The 21,353-nt window shown below is 42.2% G+C and overlaps 1 protein-coding gene across 1 annotated transcript in view; it reads left to right on the top strand.

The window, feature by feature from the left end:
• The window catches only part of LOC146796853 (extracellular calcium-sensing receptor-like), a 99,954-nt gene extending 83,907 nt beyond the window's left edge, over positions 1-16,047 (top strand). Inside the window, exon 8 of the mRNA XM_085631390.1 lies at positions 15,128-16,047. Within this exon, the coding sequence (XP_085487516.1) occupies positions 15,128-16,047 (920 nt within the window). The remainder of the gene's footprint in view (positions 1-15,127) is intronic.
• The last annotated feature ends 5,306 nt before the right edge of the window (positions 16,048-21,353 follow it).

The raw sequence follows: 21,353 nt of genomic DNA, 5'->3' as shown, positions 1-21,353 counted from the left end.
TATATACTTATTAGTCAGTGTTTCTATAACTTTCTAAAAGGAAGAGGAACAAAAAACAGGGGTTGCAGTAGTGTTTGTACATCCTTGTTTTAAAAATAAGGGGGTCTTTCGAGCTAGGTGCAGGCAGACAGTACAGGAGATTTCATGAAACGGCAGTTTAAGTAGGCGCCATGGCCAAGAAAGGCCAAGACCACTTGTCTGAATGATAAAATGCTTCTTTGGGTAAAAAGTGGGTGTAACATGGCTCCTCGCTCAGCCTTTAGCTCCTTGCAGATACACACCAAGCGCACCATGTCTTCTTTCCCTTTACGGCACAACCAGCAATCAGTCATAATGGTGGTACGTTTCCAGGGTGGATGGTGTAGAAGTGATAGTAATAAGCCCTGTCGGTAACTCAGAAATGTTTCTTTTATTGGGTTTGTGTATCCCATATGAAAGTAGGGCTGAGTTGTTACTTTGCTGTAGCTCTACCCACCACTGCTGATTTGTCCTCAATTGACTAGACCAATTTGATGGTTTTATTTACTAGCTTTTTGAAGCTGGTGTGAGGTGTTGATGTTTCCCAAGCGTCCTGGAGGCCAAGTGCAGTGACTGATTCATTAAGATGGGCCATGGTTGGAGAGTGGATCCTGGTAGATAGTTCGAGCCATACATGAGCGTTCTGTCTGTTTGTATCTAGGTTCTTGAATCTATGCCAGTACTTGATGAATGTGTCTTCCCTGGCAAGGGATTGTTTCTGAAGTCTGCACTCCAATTGCATCTGTGCAGTAGAGGGGTTTTGGGGATACCAAAGATCACTCCATAGAATCCCACCATGATCCTATCAAACGTTGATGCATCCCTTCCCCATAATGGCTCACTCCCATAGGTTATTGTCAGGGTCAGTTTTGCCGGTATTACCCTGAGCAGTGGTGTTAGAGTCGGTCCTAACACTTTCTTCTTCAAATTTCTTAGGGTCAGTGCTAGGACATTTCCCTTTCATTTCAAGGCCTCTTTCTGTGGTTTGAAAGACCCCTTTTATCAATAATGATTTTGATGATTCCTAAGTAATTGTATTTAGACACTGTCTCCAGGTGCTGGCAGGCGATTGGCCAGCTTAATGGTTTTCTTTTCGTGCTGTGCAATGCCATTGTTTTTAAGTTTTTTTAAGTGGACTCTTAGGCCATTTTCTACAGGATATGCTTTTATGGAATCAAGAAGGTGTTGCAAACCTATCGGGGTATGGCTTTTTAGCCCCAGGTCATCTGCGTAAAGGAGATTGGCAAGGGTTAGCCCACCCAGCTTCGGAGCCTGAGAATTGCAGCAGTCCAGTTTTGTCACTAGGTCAGCTAAAATGAGATTGAACAGGGTGGGGCAAGGACGCAGCCCTGCTTCGTTCCCTTGGTGGTGAGAAGCGCCTGGAGAGATGTGACCCTGACCCTAGTTTGACTTGCACCCTCATACCTGTGTGTAATCAAATTAGTAATTTCAAGAGGGCCGATGGGGCATGCAGATGAGCTAATTTCGCCCTTTAATTTTCCATGATCAATATAATCAAAAGTGGCACAGAAGTCTATGAAGCAGAGGTACTCTGAGAGTCTTGCATAGTTGGATCCATCTATGTTTGAAGAAGCTTGTTTGGTTTGATTAAATGATGTGGTTAGTATTACCCACAATGTTAAATCCTCTAGAATGGTTCAGGCAAAGTTGCATTTTGTTTATAAGGCGTCAGTGCATAAATGAGGGATATTGTAGCGTATGGTGAAATCTCTGTGTGAATGGTGGAGAGCACATTTTGAAAGTTCCATACATCAAGCCTGTTTCACATTATCTTAGCCTTAGAATAGTAATTTCAGTTGCAAATATGATTATTCTACTGTTATTATTGTGGTAGGCATGTAGAAGGAATGGTTCTTCTTTATGTACAATAGTTAGGTGTTCTGAGATTGGAATGTCTTGGCATCTTCTAGATACAGGGGGGGAATAACTTATGGCTTTTTTAGTGTTGTGTCATGCTTGTACCATTGCGCCATGCAAGGAGGCACAAGGGTGACGCAACTTTAAAGTCAGGTTCATCAAACCACTCAAGGTCAACTTGCATGGCCCTGCATGACATGATAAATCTGGAGTAAAGCACGGCAGCGCACATTGCAGTCTTGTGTTATTCTGCCCCAAGTAGGGAGGTGTTCCATGGTCCACCCATGGATTTTTGCGCATGTCCATATTTACCATTAGTGGTACACCTGGAATTGCATAAAAATTATATGCCTCCCCAGGGGAGATGTAACAAGGAGAAATATCTTTATTCTCCTTGTTTTTTACTCTTCGTATGTGTGATGCATTGTGCAGCACACTTAGAAAGAGGTAAATGCCTCTCAGGATTGTTTTTCACAAAACAATCCTGCTTACAATGCAGGCAGCCAAATGAGAGCCAGCGTGAGGAAAGGAAAGGACGTCAAATTGAGTGCATTCCTGCCCTTTTCCTTTCAATGAGTGCAGACATCTGCCACTTATGTTCCAGAACAGACCTCGGACTGTGGAAGTGAGTAGTACGGTTTGTGGTCTAGTGTTCTGAATGGTCTAATTTTCTTCTGACCCATCTTCCCTCTCCTTCAGCCTCCCAAACAGGTTGAGTGATTTTTAAGCACTGGGCAGGTTCCTCAAAGAGATAAAATTACCTATTCTAGTGAAGTAGGTAATGACCACTAAAATGACCACTAAAACTGTTGTACATCCTTTTGGTGGAGGCAACTCAACCATTAAATCCACTGAGATGAAACTCCATGTATAACTTAGAGTAGGGTGATGTTGCAGGGCTCAACCAGGAGAACTATGGGCTTGATTTAGATGAGGGTGCAGACAGGTAGTCAAAAACCATCTATTTGTCAGTCTGCTGCCACAGGTTCACCTATCATATATAGAGTATTGACAAAAGTCCATCAACTGTCTGCCACCTCCATGGCATTTTCCTTATTTGTGTTATGCCCTAAACATGACATAGGGACCAACAGAGAATCACTAATCCATCCACAGTATCCAGCATATAATTTCTGTCACAGAAAGAGGGTGGTTCATCCTCCACTATTCTGTTGGGGGAGTAAAGAGTATGAAAGCCAAAACCTGCCCAAAACAACTACCAAGCCTATTCTATCAAAGTTTCTGTGCTACTTCAAGACATGGGAAACTTTCTCGCAGTGGTGGATGATTAACAACACAATGCACAACAATGTGCAAGGTCAGTCCACTTTTTTTTTGTTGTCAAATAATTTTTATTAGGAATAAAAAGTATTAAAGTTACAAGCAGCATAAGGAAGGAAAGTAACATAGTAAAATCACTAATTTAAGATTAATACAATACTAAATATGATGATGTCACATTAAAAAGCTGAAAATATAATCTTATGCTATAAGGTAAGTAAAGAAAAGAGAATAGATTATCTATTTAACATTAGCCATTTTTATATTTTTTAAGACAGAGAGAAAGGAGAGAAAGAGGGGAAAAGAAAAAGGAAAGGGGTAAAAGAAGAGAGGGAAAGGGGAGGTGAATAGAAATTACAGTGGGGGTGAGTATGAAGATAAAAAGGTAGTAAAGGGTAACCCGAATAATTCAGATTTCATTTTCTGAGATAACACTGAAGATGAAGCAGTAGAAATTCCATGCTCATCACAAATAAAGTTCCACCATGTTAATGTACATATTTTAGAAGTATCTTTCCAACACGTAAGAATAACCTTAAAAGCAAGAGCAATTAAAAGATCAAATAACCTTGACTTGGAGGAAGTATTATGGAAATCTACAGACATGGATCCAAGAAACACATTCTGAATTGATAATGGAATACAACATTGAAATATTTTGAACATTTAGACCAGACAGATTTCCAAATGTTAAGAACATAGGGCAATTATATATTAAATGAAGTAGAGTGCCATTAGCGAAAAGACATGACCAGCAGGGAGGTGAGGTGGAAGGTTGATTTTATGGGTACAAATGGGTGTACAAACCACTGTGTTGTAAAAGAAAAATAGGGATTGATTAATATTGGCTTGCTTTGGAAGTAGTAAAAATGTTATACTATATTTGTCCCATTGCTGAGTCGAGAAGGTCATCCAGAGGTCTTGCTTCCATGCTGATTCAATTTAGGATTGTAATCTGTTAGAAATAGGAGTGGATACAAGTTTATATATGAGAGAGGCTTTAGGGTTAAAACCAGAAGAGATATAATATGGGGGAGTCAGGGAGAAAATGAAGTAGAATCAGCAGGAAAGTTTCTAGCAAATGAAAACGATTTTGAGAATTGGGAGTATTGGGTTAAGAAAGAAGAAGGTAGAGGATAGCGGTCTTGTAATGTAGTGAAGGGTATAAGACAATTTTGAGACACTAGTTGATGAATATATAGAATATCCTTTTTCTTCCAATGCTTGAAGTAGAATAATGTATGACAAAGCTTAATGAATTTATTGTACCAGCTAGGGGAAGCAAGAAAAGCTTGATAGAAGTTAGAGCCAAAAGTGAACAACGCGTGCAATAGATGTTGGGAATATTTTAAGATAGGGTGTATGGATATAAAAGTACAGTTGGACAAAAAGCTAATATCATAAAAAGAAAATGTATTTAATAGAGTGCTTTCAAAAGTAATCTAGCTGGGTATGGGAGAGTCTTGATATTGTTTATCTAGAGCAAACGTTTGTCTGATTAAAAATGCAGTATGATAGAGCTTAGAAACAGGAAAGCGTACGCCCTCTTTGTTTTTGGGTTTAATTTATTTGGCTAGGGCAATATGGGCGGGTATATTGTTCCAGAGAAATTTGGTACAGAGAGAGTTAATTTGGTAAAAATAGTAGTTAGGGATTTTAAAAGGTAATATAGAAAGCAAAAAAAAGAATAAGAGGTACATCATTTTTGTAGTATCCAATCTGCCTACCAGGATAAATGGAGAGGAAACCAAGAGGAGAGCAAATTTTGAATCTGAAGTTTTAGTGCACTAAAATTATAGGTAAGAGTTTGAGGAATGGTAGGTGAAAACCGGTCACCTAGGTATTTAGTCTTAGATAGACACCACATAAATGTAGTGTCAGAGAACATGAATTGATAACAGAGGGAGAATCTCCTTTAAAAAGGGTGGTAGGGAGGTTAAAGGATTCAATACTAGAGTATTGTCTGCATAAGCAGATCATTTGGTTTCATAGGAATTATGTTGGAAACCTGTAATCAAAGGGTTACAGCGAATGCGTTCAAGAAACTGTTCGACACAAAGAAGAAATAAAAGAGGAGGGCAACCTTGTCTAGTACCTCTATGTAAATTATAATAAGGGGATAGAAACCCATTAACCGAAACACAAGCACAAGGTTCAGAATGCAATAGCTTAATAAACTAAATGAATTTGGGGCCAAAACTAAACCAATTAAGTGTTTTGAACATAAATTGCCAATTTTTACAGTCAAATGTTTTTTCAACATCGAGAGATAGTGCAGCCAGAGGAACGGGATATCCTCTCCCTGACATAAGAATATTGGAGAACTTCCTCGCATTACTGAGGTGAGCCTCCCTTTAATGAAACCTGATTGGTCAGGTTTAATAAGAAGGGGTATTACATTGTCTAGAGTCAAGAACGTTTGCACAAATTTTACAATCGTTGTTAATTAATGAGATAGGATGGTTATTTTGACACAAAGTGTGATTACAATAAGTGCATCTAAAAAAGAGCCTTCAGGTTTAGATTGCAATAGGAAGGAGGTGAAACCATCGGGTGCAGGGGCCTTAGCCCTCTCCAGGGATTTGATAGCACCCAAAATTTCCAGAAGAGTTATATATTTTACAAGGAGAGCCATAGCATCTGTCAAGGAGGGAGGAGAAGGAAGATCATTATGCAATGATTGAGTGTGATGTACAGAGGAATGAGTATCTTCCGTGTATAGTGAGCTATAATAAGATTGAAAAGCATTGACAATATCTGAATCGGAACTAACTACAACAGGCATGGGGCCAGCTGCAAAACAGGGAATTAGGCTGTTGTCCTGGAACGTTAAAGGTCTGGGTGACAAGCTTAAGAGGGGTAAAAGCTAGTGTATGTGCACGTACCACCGGGTCTCCACGCATTAGCCTTTAAAGACCTGGGAGAGCTTTTACTTGCCCTCCCCGAGGGATGGCTACTCATGGGAGGGGATTTCAATTTGATCGTGTCGGGACGCCTGGACCGGTGGGCCCCGAGGGAGATGCTGCCCTCACGAACACAGATGCACACCTTTATGGGAGCTATGGGATGGGTTGATGTAGGGTATTCGCTCCATCCCGTGTAGGCGCAGTTTACATTCTACTCCAGAGCCCATCATAGCCTCTCAAGAACTGACTATATCATAGTACCGGCAGGTCAGCTGGGGCAAATCACTTGAAGACAGAATCGTGGATGAATACATGCCGAATAAGTCAATTTCTAAGACATACAAGAAGGTAATCAATAACATGCCTAACCCACTCATCCAGCTCCACACATGCTGGAAACAAGATGTTGTAGATATGGAGGACAAGGAATGGCTGGAGGCCTTGGCCTCCCCCAGGGAAATTACTATCTCATTTCACCCATGTTGTCTGGGAGTTTACACACATTAAAAAAATATTGGTCCGCACTGATCCAGTATATAGTGGAAGTGATGGGGATTAACATAGAACCCAAGATAGGGCTATGCCTATTTAATATCTGGGGGCCTAAAGACCTAAATAGTAAAGAAAGAACATGGATGACGCTGGGAATAATAATCGCTAAGCGGAACATTGCCAGATTGTGGGGTTCTCAGGAAAAACCGGCAATTGCTGCATAGAAGAGGGACATGGACTGGTGCATTTTGATGGAAAAGACAATATACGAATCAAGAGGGAGTCACAGAAAATTGTCGCAAATATGGGGAAAATGGAAAGAATATAGGGGGAGGTATTTGCGAGTCTCCACGTGTGAAGCAGCATCAAGACATGCCACATAGTGAGCAATACTGTTCAGCCATGACATCAATAGATACATTGCAGAAGTTCTGGCTTTATTGACACATATTCCAATGTAGATGTACTCCATCATTCTCATATATGTAGTGTTATTGTAAAGTGTGGAACCTGTCATCAATAAAAAATAATTATTAAAAAAAACAATATCTGAATCGGAATTGAATAACTTATTAGTAAGGTCATTACGAAAAGGCCAAATAGTTTTCTTTTCCAATTTGACTTAAATACTTAGCCACCATTTTACCAGCTTTTTTCTGACCCCCATGGTACTTGGATTTTATCTTAAGAAATATGTTGCAAGCATCAATGGTAGCCAGTTTGTTCAAAGTGGATTTAGCTTTAATAAGGTAATGAAGATGAGAAGAAGATTTGAAGTGAAACAAGTGTGTTGCAGAGTCTTAATATATTTGAGAGTGGAAAGAGTGGAAAGATATTGAGAGCTCAACAACTTTTTCTCTCTAGCAGTGTAAGCAATAGCAAAGGCTCTGAAGGAGGCTTTAAAAGCATCCCAGTTGTTGTGTATGGAAGTATCACTAGCTTTGTTAAACTGGAAAAAATATTTTTATAAAGGAGGTAGCTTCTAGAATAAAATTTTGATCAGATAGTAAAGAGTTGTTAAATCTCCATCGGGCATGCTTGTAAGTAGCAAGAGATAAATCAAACAAGGACAAGACAGGAGCATGATCAGAAATAAAAATGGAGCCAATCTCAGAGGATTGGATGGAAGGTAGTAAAGATTTTGAGATCAAAATATAATCAATTCAAGACATAGTGTGATGAACATTAGAATAAAATGTATATTCATATGGGTCAAGATTACTAGTTCCCCATATATCAAAGAGTGGATGAGAGGTAATAGCGGATTGAAATGCTTTATGCAATTTATCTGGTTTGAATTTACAGTTGGATTTCCTGTCAGAAAAAGGGTCTATCCAATCATTGAAATCAGCAGCAACAATAATATCAGAGTTGGTAATGGAGGACAATATGAGATTAATATCATGCAAAAAGTCCGGATTAGACTTAACCAGTCCATAAATATTGAAAAAGTGATCTGCTTGTTATGAAAATTGGCGTTAAGTTATACCCATCATCCACTTGCATCACATTCAGCTGATAGAATTTGAATATTTAAAGATTTGTGACATAAAATAGAATCCCCACCCTTACAGTTAACAGCAGGAGAAAAAACAACCTAACCCACCCATTGACACTTAAGTTTAAGTGATTCAACATCATTACAATGAGTTTCCTGTAAAAAAACAATTTGACAATTAAGTTTTGCTAAATGTGAAAGAACCGTTTGACGTTTAACAGAATGACCCAGACCACGAAAGTTCCATGAGACAACATTAAACATGATGAGGAACACAGGCAGGGGTACAAGAACAATGAAAACGAACTGTAAAGACAGCAATTGAAACAAATAAACGCCATTTGTCAACATTTGAATAGCATGAAAGTGCTGTCAGAAAATGTAATAAGAAAAACAAATCCATATTCCTACAATTATAGAGGAAGGAAAAAATGGACAAAAAAGAGAGAAAAGAAAGAGAAGGAGAATAGAAATAAATAGGGATTAGGAGAAGAGTAAAGAAAATAAAGAAACAAAAGGCAGATCAAGGACAAAAATCCAGATCTGAAGTAAAGAGAAACAGAAATAAGAACCAGGCATGTCAGCACCTGAAATCTTCAAGATAAACAACAGAGGAAAAAAAACTGGAAATAGAGTAGAAAAATTCAGGGCATATAAACCATTTTAGGAATAGAAATTAAGAGTACAGCAAGAAACGAGAAGTCATAAAATAGTACCAATTTAACAATTTAAGTTTGCGCATTTGTATCCATAGGTAGCTTTGTGATGGAATGCAGAAACAATTTTATTTTAGTTGGATCTTCAAAAGAACAAGAAACATCTTCGTAAGAAATTTTGCAGAGACAGGGATGAAGAATGCCATAACGGATGTTCAGAGTTCTCAATTGTGGGTGAAGAGCTAAGAACACTATACATCTAGTATTGGTTGCATTGGAGATATCCTGAGAGATGTAGATGTTATGACCAGACCAAATAAGGCGGCATTTTTCTCTGGCAGCTTTTAAAATATGCATGAGATCGGTGAATTAAAAGAAGAGCATTATATTACCCCGAGGTTTGGTAGATTGAGGTTGAGGACGGCCCAGGCGATGTGCTCACTGAATATTAAGAGGTGCAGAGAATTGTAGGCTGAGAAGATCAGATAAAAATGTCTTCAAACAGGAAAGACGATCAGGGCATACAACATTCCCTGGTAGACCATAAAGGTGTAAACTATTCCTTCTATTGCGATTTTCAAGGTCTTCAGTGTGAAGCTTAGGATTTTGATTTTCTGGTTCTAGCATGGGTATTTTTGTAGCCATGTCCTGAGGTGGCCCACGCACTGCTCCATATAAAGCATTTTGCTTTCCACAGTGATCCAGCGGTCCTCAATTTGTTGCAATTTATCATTAATAGCCTTCATGAATGGATTGAAATCACAAATTTGATCTAGAACTGTGTCCAAGACCGTATTAGGAGATGACTGGATCGGAAATGGAGGATCATCTTTGACTCTTTTGGGTTTGGTACCAGAGGAAGATGCTTTAGCAAGATTAAGAGGGTCACTGGCCATCCTAATGATGCGCATGGATTGTTGTGTTAACTATTAGAATTAGAGTGTCTGCCCATATATTAGATGATTGGTGAAAGGAGGTTGAATATAGTTAATATAGTTGCACAGGAGTTCGCACTCTGCGTGGCAGAGGAAAATGACTAGTTTATGTGGCAGGGACACATCTACAAAGCAGGATGTGGAGTAGAGAGCTTACAGTAGTTCCCACTGGCTTGCAAGTATGCAAGGAAACAGGGAGCAGAAAACCTTCTGAGGGAACGTCCAACAACTATATATAATCACATCCACATCCTTTCAAGTTCAATCACGTATAAGGTGGCGTGTGCCGAAAACCTAGTGCTACAATGTCTTTAGAATATATGAGCTAGGAGCATTAGGCTCAGAGCAGGATAAAGTTGAAGCACCATATTGTGAGAGTCTTCAAGGAGAAATGAAATATCGTACAGCCAGCAGAGACAGTATTGGTTCAGGGCTTCCAGTATCAGGGCATCTGTGGCCAAAGATGTAAGAACAAAAGTGGTGAGGAAAGTAGATGCAAGGCTCACATATGCGAAGATAATAGTTCAGGAGCTCATAAAGTTGATATGAGCATCATGCTGACAAAATGGCGACTGCTCGTTTTGTGAGGAAAAACTTACTTGCGGCTGCAGCAGTGTAGAAATGGGACAAAGAGGTTTCCATCGGGCCGCAGGAACGCAGTGCCCTTAGACATCAAGAGACCAGCTTAGGTAGTGCTGAGGATGGTCTCTAGATGGCCGAAAAAAGAAATGAAATCTCCAGGAGGAAACGGACCTTAGCGGTCAGTGCGTAAGCTACACCCGTCAGTCCACTTTTTAAAACTATTTTAAATACACTATGTTAACTACAAGTGTACTGATATAAAGTTACTGCACACCAACAATATCGAACAACAATTTACCTAGTCTCTCTGCCTGTCTGGCCACAAGCCTCAAACTACAAATATCAAATACTCACCTACTACAATTTTGCTAACCCACACATTTCAAGTTAGTCAGTGAATGCACATTTGCTGATAACTCTCCATGCTATGCTATGAAAAGTGCTACGCTAACAAATGATGGACGGAATGCTGAATAAATCATACATTCACCCCCAGTCAAGAGATCTGGGTTAAATCCATCGTTCTTTTGCTCACCATGCCACCCCAGTTTAGATCCAGCCATATGCAAATCAATCTTGACCCTGTGCCTCATGGGAACAGTCCAGACTGAACTGCCAAGCCAGGTCCTCCCTGGTCTAGAGACAAGCATCCTGGGACCGGTTTCTGGGTATTACCCCTCATCAGCCAGGCTAGCTTGAAACCAGTGGCACAGTGAGCAAGGGACCCACGTCTAGGCATACCCATCCCACTTAGGGTGAAAAGTGCTACGCAAATAAATGATGGACGGAATGCTGAATAAATCATACATTCACCCCCAGGCAAGAGATCTGGGTTAAATCCATTGTCCTTTTGCTTACCATGCCACCCCAGTTTAGACCCAGCCATATGCAAATCAGTCTTGACCCTGTGCCTCATGGGAACAGTCCAGACCGAACTGCCAAACCAGGTCCTCCCTGGAAAGGAAACAAGAATCCTGGGACTGGTTTCTGGGTATTACCCTTTATCAGCCAGGCTAGCTTGAAACCAATGGCACAGTGAGCAAGGGAAAAACAACAAATGATGGACAGAATGCAGAACAATGTCATACATTCACCCCAGTACAGAGATATGGGCCTAAATCCATCGTTTTGTTGCTCACCATGCCATTCCAGTTTGAACCCAGCCATATGCAAATCAGTCTTGACCCTGTGCCCCATGGGAACAGTCCAGCCCGAATTGCCAAGCCAGGTCCTCCCTGGACTGGAAACAAGCATCCTAGGACCGGTTTCGGGCTTTCAGCCCTCGTCAGCCAGGATAGCTTGATTCCAGTGGCATGGAGAGCAAGGGACCCACTTCTGGGCATACCCATCCCACTTAGGGTGAAAAGTGCCACGCAAACAAACTCTACGAGGCCGGACCAACATTATACTTATATGGTATAATTAAGCTGTTTTTTGACAACTTTTCCGAACCTACCCTTGATCCCACTTACCCACTACTACACACTTTACAATCATACGCTGTAACCATGTATGCCAATGAATTTGTTACATCTTCAAATGTGGCACATACTATCAAGAGTAGGGCACACACTCACATGCCTATTGTCATACTCTCATACTTTACCGACTGTGCCACCAGTTGTGCAATGTAGGTGTCCCAGACCGGTACACCTGGCATCTCTCCAAACTGCCTGATTATTGCATTCATGATAGCTAATTCTGCCTCAGCCCACATTTTTAGATCCTGAATCCAAGTACCCACCAGAGTGGCCATCTGTGATTTCCAAGTCATGGCTATGCACAATTGTTATAGTAAAAGAGGTAGATCTATAAATCTGCACTCCGGTTTGCTTTTTTTGACCTGAACATCAAGCCCAACAAGCATTGGGGCCGATTCCGATGTCGGACGGACCGGAGTCCGTCCAACATTGGTGAGGAATGGGAACCGAACAACCTCTTGTTGTCAGTTCCAGGCCTGCAAGTAGGATCAGCCGCAATCCTATACTTAACAATTGGACCATGCATTTCAAACAGAATGCATGCTTGCATCGTTAAGTGCAGAGGTGCAGTTCATCCCTGCACCCCATAGCAGGCATCAAAAGGTGCCTGCCACCGGGTCCAGTGGGAGGCACCCAAAAGTGCCTGCCACCGGGTGCAGGGATCAACATTCGGTGGCCTCGCACTCATGGGGGCCCAGCTGGGGGCCCTTAAAGACAGTTTCCTAATGCCTTTCTGTGTTGGAAAGGCCGGCAGTGGGAAAACTGCTATCGTACTTCCTCGGCCGAAAAGAGCGGCTGGGGGAGTACTGAAAGGTTCTGATGGGCCATCTAGAAAACTGAGTCAGATTCCTTTCCGACCAAGCCCATCGGAAAGGAATCTGAACGGGTAAGTCCAATTTGGTTAGGATGGCTCCGACCGAGTATCGGCACTGGGTCCATAGTAGGGGTACATTAATAAACCAGCCTCAATAATTTGGCTACCTCAATCAAGACCTCTCCCCATGCCTTCACAATCCAAGAGACCACCACACCATGTGATAATAATGCCCTCCTGTGTACTGCATCTGGGACACTGGGAAGAGGCAACCACAAACATATACCTAGTACACTTCGGAGTAAGGTAAGCCTGATGACAGGCATTAAACTGTCTAGATTTCAGACTTGAGTTCTGAGACACGTTTCTTATATAATCCCTTAAATGTTCTCCACTGGTTTTCAGACAAACCTAGGTTCATTCTATTAGTCCACTTGTACTGCACATAGACGCTGGTATTCACGCAATATGATTACACTCCAAGAATTGACTTTGTCTGCCCTGTATTTCTCTACCATTCCTTGAAAGTTATTAAGTTTACCCTGTTCATACAGATTTCCAAGGCTGATCACTCCCACCTCAGACAATGTTCTCCTTTCATACGTGACTGCCACTTTCTTGAGCTCCAGCAACAACCAAAGCAACAGTTGGTATATGAATGTGGCCTACCCTTTTATTGCACATACTTGCAACAGCCGATCTTAGTGACCTTAAACAGTCTATCAAGTACAGTTAATTTCCGGGTCAGCATATACAGACATTGGCTCTTGACCCAGAGCACTTGTCAGTTCCACCTTTTCTGGACTATTCCTGTCCCCATTTTATATTTTGTGATGTTCTTCCAAATGGAAAGTGATCATTTGACATGTATTAATTCGTGAGGAATATTCCTGAAATTAATCCATTACACCACTTCACATAATTATGCATTGTTCACAGTACAAATTTGCAGTGCACAGGATCAACGGAATGCAAGCTGCTGGTATTCACAACATGCATGTTTAAATACATCCTTGCAACAAACATTGATGCAAGGATACATTTCTATCTAAAATATAGTGCAAAATTATGTATTTGCATTCCAAGTCATTATGAAAAAATGTTGTTTATATTTTTCTGCATTTTCACATTATTATGCGAAATAAAATGACTACGATTTCGCAAACACCTGATTTTCCCCTGTATGCTTGAATTTTAGTCTTGTAATTATTGAAGAATGATCCACTTGTGTCAACAATCCAAAGTCTCAAGGATATTGCATCAGAGACCCTCAACTTCTCTTTCAAAGTGTGCAGAATATGTTTTTTCTCCACTCATTTGGTAGTGTCCTCATCAGGTCGTAAGCTCTTGAGGGTTCGCTTCTTTAAGTGATTAACCAACCTCCACCAGGAGGGAGACTGTCTGGGTGGTCGCAGTCATGAAAAAGTGACTAGTGATTAAACATATCTCATTTTTAAATAGTGGTGCTTGAGTGGATTAATTACTGGTCCACAGCACCTCGTGGAAGGTTGATATATTTCAGCCAAAGAATTGCGCATAAGAGTCAGCTAGCCTTCATCAGGACCGTAGTGTGAGTGAGTGGTCTTAATTCAGAACATCCCACGCAGTGGTTAGGGTGAGTAGATTCACTTACCCTTCTTTGTCAGTGAGGATGGTGGCTCTCGGCTGACAAGGTCATAGGAGCAGCTTTCGTCCATGACTTTAGTTGGAGGCTGAAGTCTTTCTTGGGATGCACAAGAAGTTGATGGTACTCAATTGTAGGCTGTCTCAGTAGACGCTGATACATTTATCCAGACCCGGAATGTCAACAAGGTGCTGTGGACCAATAATTAGTGACTGACTGCGCCCGTCTGCAGGGGCATGCCTGAAGGATCCATGTGACTCCCTTTACCCCCATGGGCTGCCTTTAGGAGGCACACTTAAAGTGTGCCACCTCTTTGTGGCAAACTTTCAGTATGCCTCTTAAAGGCATGTTTGCCCCTGCCCCCCACGTTGGTAAATGTGGTGCAGTCACAGAGGCAAAGTGATTCCCTCATTTGCATGGGACCATGTCCCTATGCACATGTGGGAATGCCCTCTCATGATAGCGTTCTTGCCACATGTGCCAGCGCTAATTTTTATTACAGATGGGGACGCACAATATCATTGTGCCCCAGGGGCACTTAACGCGGTTGCACAAGCCTGTTGTGCCCTCGGGGCACAGTGTATGATAGGGACCCAGGTGGAGAAACTTCCCTCCCGATTCTATTTCCGGCTTAGAACACATTTGCTCAAAATTTTTAACAGTAGATTTAGCAATGTCCCAGAGTGTAAATGGACCATGCTAAGTTTTTGGGAATACTCACAAATTTCCCATTTCTCTCATATTCGAAAGGCAATTGAGTGACCAGCCTGTAAGAAACTCCAGAAATGTAATGACACAGGCTTATATGCAGCTACAATTCCACAGACCAATATTATATAATGTCTTTTGACTGAAAATGTATTTTATTGCTAGTGAAATTTACATTTCTTGATTTTGACTTTTTTGTTGTAATTGCCATCAAACTCGCAGAAACACTCAACATATCATTTACCTTCCTTTAGATTTGTTTGACCGCATGAAGTGCCCAGCTGACCATTGGTCAAGCAGCAAAAGAGATCACTGCATCCCAAGGGTAATGGAGTTCCTTTCCTTCACTGAACCACTCGGATTCACCTTAGTTTTAATCTCTGTCTTCTTCTTCCTCAAAAATGCCTCGTTCCTCTGGATTTTTATACGGTATCGGCACACCCCTGTGGTGAGAGCCAACAACCTCCAGCTTAGCTACATTCTCCTTGTTGCTCTAATGCTGTGCTTCCTTTGTGCCTTGGTTTTCATGGGACAGCCTGGGAAGGTGACCTGCATGTTCCGACAGATTATTTTTGCCATTTTGTTCTCCCTCTCTGTTTCCTGTGTATTAGCTAAAACAGCCACTGTGATCATTGCTTTCAGGGCCACAAAACCCAATAGCAACCTAAGGAGGTGGATTGGCACCAGGACTTCAAACTCCATTATCTTGGTCCCTTCCTTTGTGCAGTCTGTCATTGGAGCCATCTGGCTTTGCACAGCACCCTCTTATCCTGACCTTAACACAACCACAATGAATGGAAAGATGATAGCAGAATGCAAAGAAGGGTCCATTCTGATGTTCTACTCTATGTTGGCCTTCTTGGGTCTATTGGCTTGTGTGAGTTTTGGGATTGCATTTTTATCCCGGAATTTGCCTGACAGCTTCAATGAGGCTAAGTTCATCACCTTCAGCATGCTGGTGTTTGTCAGCGTCTGGCTCTCTTTTATACCAGCCTATCTCAGCACAAAAGGAAAATACCTGGTGGCTGTTGAAATTTTTGCAATTTTATCCTCTGCTGCTGGCCTTCTCTATTGCATCTTTGTCCCTAAAATGTACATCATCTTCCTGAGACCAGATAAGAACACAAGAGAATATTTAATGAACAAATCAGCAATTTCCAATAACAAAAAATAGTCAGCTATGTGGAAGTTATGTAGCCTTGGCTTCTTGCCCTATTGCAAGTTATTTTGCCTTGTGTAAATCTAGAGTGAGATTTTCTTTCATAGCCTCAATTTTATAAAGAAAATATGTTGACTAATAATTATGTTGATGCATTGTATAACTGCCGCGTTAGACAGATTAATTACAAATAAAGATGAAAGAAAACGCACTCTGATGAAAATTCAAAAGAAATCATGGGAAAGCGTATTTACCTTTTTCAGAAAACCTACCACTTGAACAAAGAACACACCCTTGGACCCGCATCTGTACTTCATTTTTTCTCATTTCCGAAATAATATGTGTTTCCTTCCAATAGTGCTACAGGCTCAGACAAAAAAGAACACTTTACCAATGAGAAGACGAACCAGATGTGATCAGAGGGACATTTTGTTCAAATTAAACAGAAGGACTGAGATAGAAGTGGGACTATAGGGGAAAAGGTAGTGGGAAACATTATTACTTGGGTTCCGCGTACTTGGTTCCCAGTAAATGGAACGTTACATATTTATTACTTGTCAAGGACTCTCACCCTTCACAACTAAGAGCCCAATTTTGTACATAAATGATTTTCAAAATGAGGCAAAGAGAGGAGGCTTGTTTTACCTCAAAAACAGTGGCATTTAAAAGGGCAAGTTCATCCTGGTGCTCAACCTAGTTGACAATAGTAGTTGGAAAATCTTTAAATAAGCTTCTTGATTGGTTAAAACTCTGGCCAGTCACATTGAGTAATCTAGAAAAATGATGTTGAGGCTCATGATGTATATGTCCATGTAAAATCTTAAATGCTAATGCGAAATTACCATACTATAACATAACATATTATACAATACCACATGCATGTATAAATCTCTGTATAAAACTATGTCTCTACATTTCTTACTAAACTAATCTGTAATACGAAAATGACATAGCCGCTCTGCTGTATTGTGTTATTATGACAGAGCTGTATAGCCACAATGACTGCTGCTGAAGGGAGCAGACAGTGTAAAATGAATTTGTTGGAGCAGGGTTGAAAAAAACTGTTAAACAATGAAAATGAAAGCCCGAATGCCAGCAAATTTATTTAAATGAGCAGGCATTAGAATATAGGAATTATTTATGCAGCATGTTCATTTTTTTCCGTAGTTTTTTACACAAAAGCAGAATGCCTCTGTATTGTACCTCACATTCTGAAGAATAACTTTTTTTAAAAGGGACTTATAAGACAACTACATATAATTTGTACCATGAATAAATTACTAGCTGCATATTGGTGTGTTTTAATTTAGAGTGCATGCATTTCTACAAAATGTAAACCATTCATATTTATATGAATGAGGAAAAGACCAATGATGTTTTTCTTTTTTTAAGGTGAAGGATAAAGGTTGTGTAGTATCTGCATGCAGCTAGAGGGACAGAATCGGAATTTGCCTAGCATCGTGACGGTAAGTTCCATTTCTATTAAGGACACGGAGGCGAGGATTATGCTTATATCTCTCTTTGCTTTATTATTACAAAACTCACAGCAGCCAGTGAGATCTCAGAGAAATCAATAAACAATGCAAAAACTACAACTCCCTACAACCAGGGAGGAATCCAAGTACGTAGTCCATCAACTATTTCCATTGCCACCAATACATAGTCCCATATCTGTCTCTTCCCTTCCTCTTTCTTCGCGCAAGTCACGCCACTCCATCATTGATCTTGTTTAGACCCATTATTTCCTGAAAACAACAAAACAATGTAAGTTCTTGTGACAAAACCGCAAGACTACATGTGATACACAATGCGGGACATTATACAAGAACTATGTTATAAGTAGATTAAAGACTTAGCATCACCACAAGGGAACAATAGACTGATTACTTACTGCCATACGGGTGGGTTTGCACCATTGTGCCCTGGGAGGGATAATCCTTGCCTCCGTGTCCTTAATAGAATTGGAACTTGCCATCACGATGCTTGGCAAATTCCGATTCTTTGTCAGGCCCGGAGGCTTCGGATTATGCTAGTTCAAAGCTTACTTACCACTAACTGCGCCACATTCAGTACCGGTTTAAAATAAAACCTTTTGAAAGTAGAGTCCCAAGACCAGTCAGCTGCATGCATTAAATCCTCCAGACGCGCACCCAGCGCAAAAGCTTTTGAGGCCATAGCACCTCTTGCTGAGTGGGCACCAAACTGTTTAGTGTCAATACCAGCCTCCTGCATGACCCAGCGCACCCACCTAGCTATGGTGGGAGAAGAGACAGCTTTGTGTGGCTTCTTGAGAGCTATCAAGAGTTGCTGCTCACCTGGAGGGCGGAGTTCCTGCGTTAAGTCTTCGTACGCCTTCAGACAATCCACCACACATAATTTTGGAGTGTCCTGAAAAGCCGGGTACGAAACCGATCTGGTATGAGATTTAGTACTTCGACCTACCGTAAAAACTACCCCTTCCGGGGAAAAGGTCCGTGCTGAGATTTCCAGAGCGCGAACGTCTGAAACTCTCCTGCAGGAGACCAAGCACAGGAGCATGGCGAGCTTGGAGGATAATTCCTTCAAAGAAAGATATTTATTGGGTTGCCAAGAAAGAAACATATTCAAGACAAGATTGACGTCCCACAGAATGGAATAGCGAGGTTCCGGAGGCAACAACAATCTTATACCCCGCAGAAGTCTGTAAACCAATGTATGTTCTCCAATCGGAGAGCCATCCAGCAGAACGTGACCGGCTGAAATTGCGGATCTGATCACGTTAATGGTGCGATACGCCAAACCTTCCGACGCTAATCTAGCTAAGAAATTCAGGATGGGAACAACTGCGACCACGGGATCCGGGTTTCCTCGAAGACACCAACGAACCCATCTCATCCAAGCGGACCGGTAACGCTTCGTGGTGCTATCTGCCCAAGCTTTTGACAAGAGGGCCTCAGCCTGTCCCGAAAGGCCCGGCAACATCCCCCGTTGCCTGAAAGCCGCCACACCATGAGACGGAGCATCCCCTGCATTACTAGATGGTGAGGATCTCCGTCCGGGTTCAGAAGAAGGTGAGGATACAGAGGGAGTAGGACTGGAAAATCCCAGGAAAGTTCCAGAAGAACTGGAAACCAAACTTGAGACCTCCAAAAGGGCGTTACCAGGATTACTTCCGCGCCCTGCCGGCGGATCTGAGCCACCGTCCTCGTCATCATTGAAAAGGGTGGAAACGCATAGCCCCGTTCTGCGCTCCAATCCTGAAGGAAGGTATCCGTGGCAAGAGCCATCGGATCCGGCCTCCAACTGAAGAACCTCAGGACCTTTTGGTCCAGGTGAGAGGCAAAGAGATCCGCCGAACAAGGTCCCCAAATACTGTTCAACCACTGGAAGATCGCAGGGTCCAGCTTCCAAAGACTGGAGTCGTGGAGATGTCTCGAGTGCCAGTCCGCGACTGGCCCGGAAGATACTCCGCCGTCACCGAGATATGGTGTTCCAGACAGAAACCCCAAAAGTCTTTTGCTAGATTTGCCAACGCCCAGGGACGGGGACCTCCCAACCGATTGACATACCGAACCGCGGAGATGTTGTCCATTTTTAATAGGACGCATGATTGCACTCTGTCCTTGGTCCAACATCGCACCACGAAGGAACCCGCTAGAAGTTCCAAGCAACTGATATGAAGGTCCGGTTTGTCCAGAGACCAAACCCCTCCAGTGGAAAAATCTCCACACCGAGCGCCCCAGCCTGACCTGCTGGCGTCGGATTAGATGACCAAATCCGGAACTGAGCCGAATATCGCGCGTCCGTTCCACGCCTCCATATGGGACAACCTCCATGCAATCTCGTCCCTGGCCTACGCCAAGAGAGGAACCACATGATCGAACGATCGACCTCTCCAGAGATGATACGCCTTGAGACGCTGGAGGGCCCGGTAATGTAAGGGCCCTGGAAAGATTGCTTGGATCAAGGACGACAGAAGACCCACCAGTCTGGCCAAGTGTCATAAAGAGATGGCGCCAGGGGACGCCGCGATACCTGCGTGCACTGCGGTCACCCTATTGCACTCCTGCACTATTCTGTCAGAGAGGCATTCTCCATAGGGCCAACTACCTCGTTAACCACCCGGTAAATGGAGGAATCCACTGCATCCAAGAAATCATCATCGTAAGGTAGGTACTCCTGGACTTCCTCTTCATAGTACTCTGTCTGGTCATTCATACCGCTAAGGTAGGTAATTATATAAAGGCAAGTAAAAATTCCACCTTTATTGAGCTTGTAAAGCGTGCAGTGCACAGGAAAACCACGAAGGTAATTAGGGGCAGGCCGAAGGCTGCACAAATTTTGGGGTAGCCCAAACGACCACAGACCAAACCAGCAACGCGCAAAACTCTCAGGAAAAAACCTGCCCGGGTTACTGCCTCCCAGCGCGTAGAAAAACACTATATAATTGCCCACAAATGCGTGTGCTCGCGCTCACCGCGAGGAAAAATACCTGGGTATTGAAGGTGCAATGTACAGCGCTACTAAGCGCATTCTCCTCGGGTAAAACCCGCAATACACACCCCCTGCGGGGCGTTCAAAATTAACAATGCGGGAATACAATCCATTTTTAACGGACAATCAGGTGAGGCAGACGGGGACAAGGCTCGTTGTTCCTTTCTCTCGCGGCTTGGCTCCTCATCTGAGGGACCGCGGCGCGAAAGCAGGGGGGCCGGCCGCGTAAAGAGCGAAGAACATTCCCGCGGCTGGCTTGGGGATCTAAAAGAAAACGCCGACAGCGCTCGCGAAGGCAATAATGTTGCCCACACTAAACAAACACACAGCGCTGCAATAATACAATGGTCAAAGAAGCGCCTGTATCCAAATAGCTATGTACGACCATACAACACAAGCAAGTAGGGAAAATCACTTAACTGGCTGCGAAGCAGCAAAGAAAGAGGAAAGGAGGAGACAGACATGGGACTATATATTGGTGGCAATGGAAATAGTTGATGGACTACGTACTTGGATTCCTCCCTGGTTGTAGGGAGTTGTAGTTTTTGCATTGTTTATTGATTTCTCTGAGATCTCTCTGGCTGCTGTGAGTTTTGTAATAATAAAGCGAAGAGAGATATAAGCATAATCCTCGCCTCCGGTCCTGACATAGAATTCGAATGTTGAGCTGAGAAGGGTGATGGCTTTCTGGGTACTGAGACGGACAACTGAGACCATTAGCTAGAGCTGGAAGTGGGATAAGGCATTTGCCGCATGTACCTTCAATAAAAACTCAATGAAATTGAAGATTCATCTCTCTTACAGATGTGAACATATATTATCTGAAATAAAATACTCTCTGCAACATG

The sequence above is a fragment of the Triturus cristatus genome, chromosome 10, assembly GCF_964204655.1.
Source record: "Triturus cristatus chromosome 10, aTriCri1.1, whole genome shotgun sequence".
NCBI lineage: Eukaryota > Metazoa > Chordata > Amphibia > Caudata > Salamandridae > Triturus > Triturus cristatus.
The sequence above is the reverse complement of the archived record's forward strand: the minus strand, read 5'-3'. Positions and strand labels throughout refer to the sequence as shown.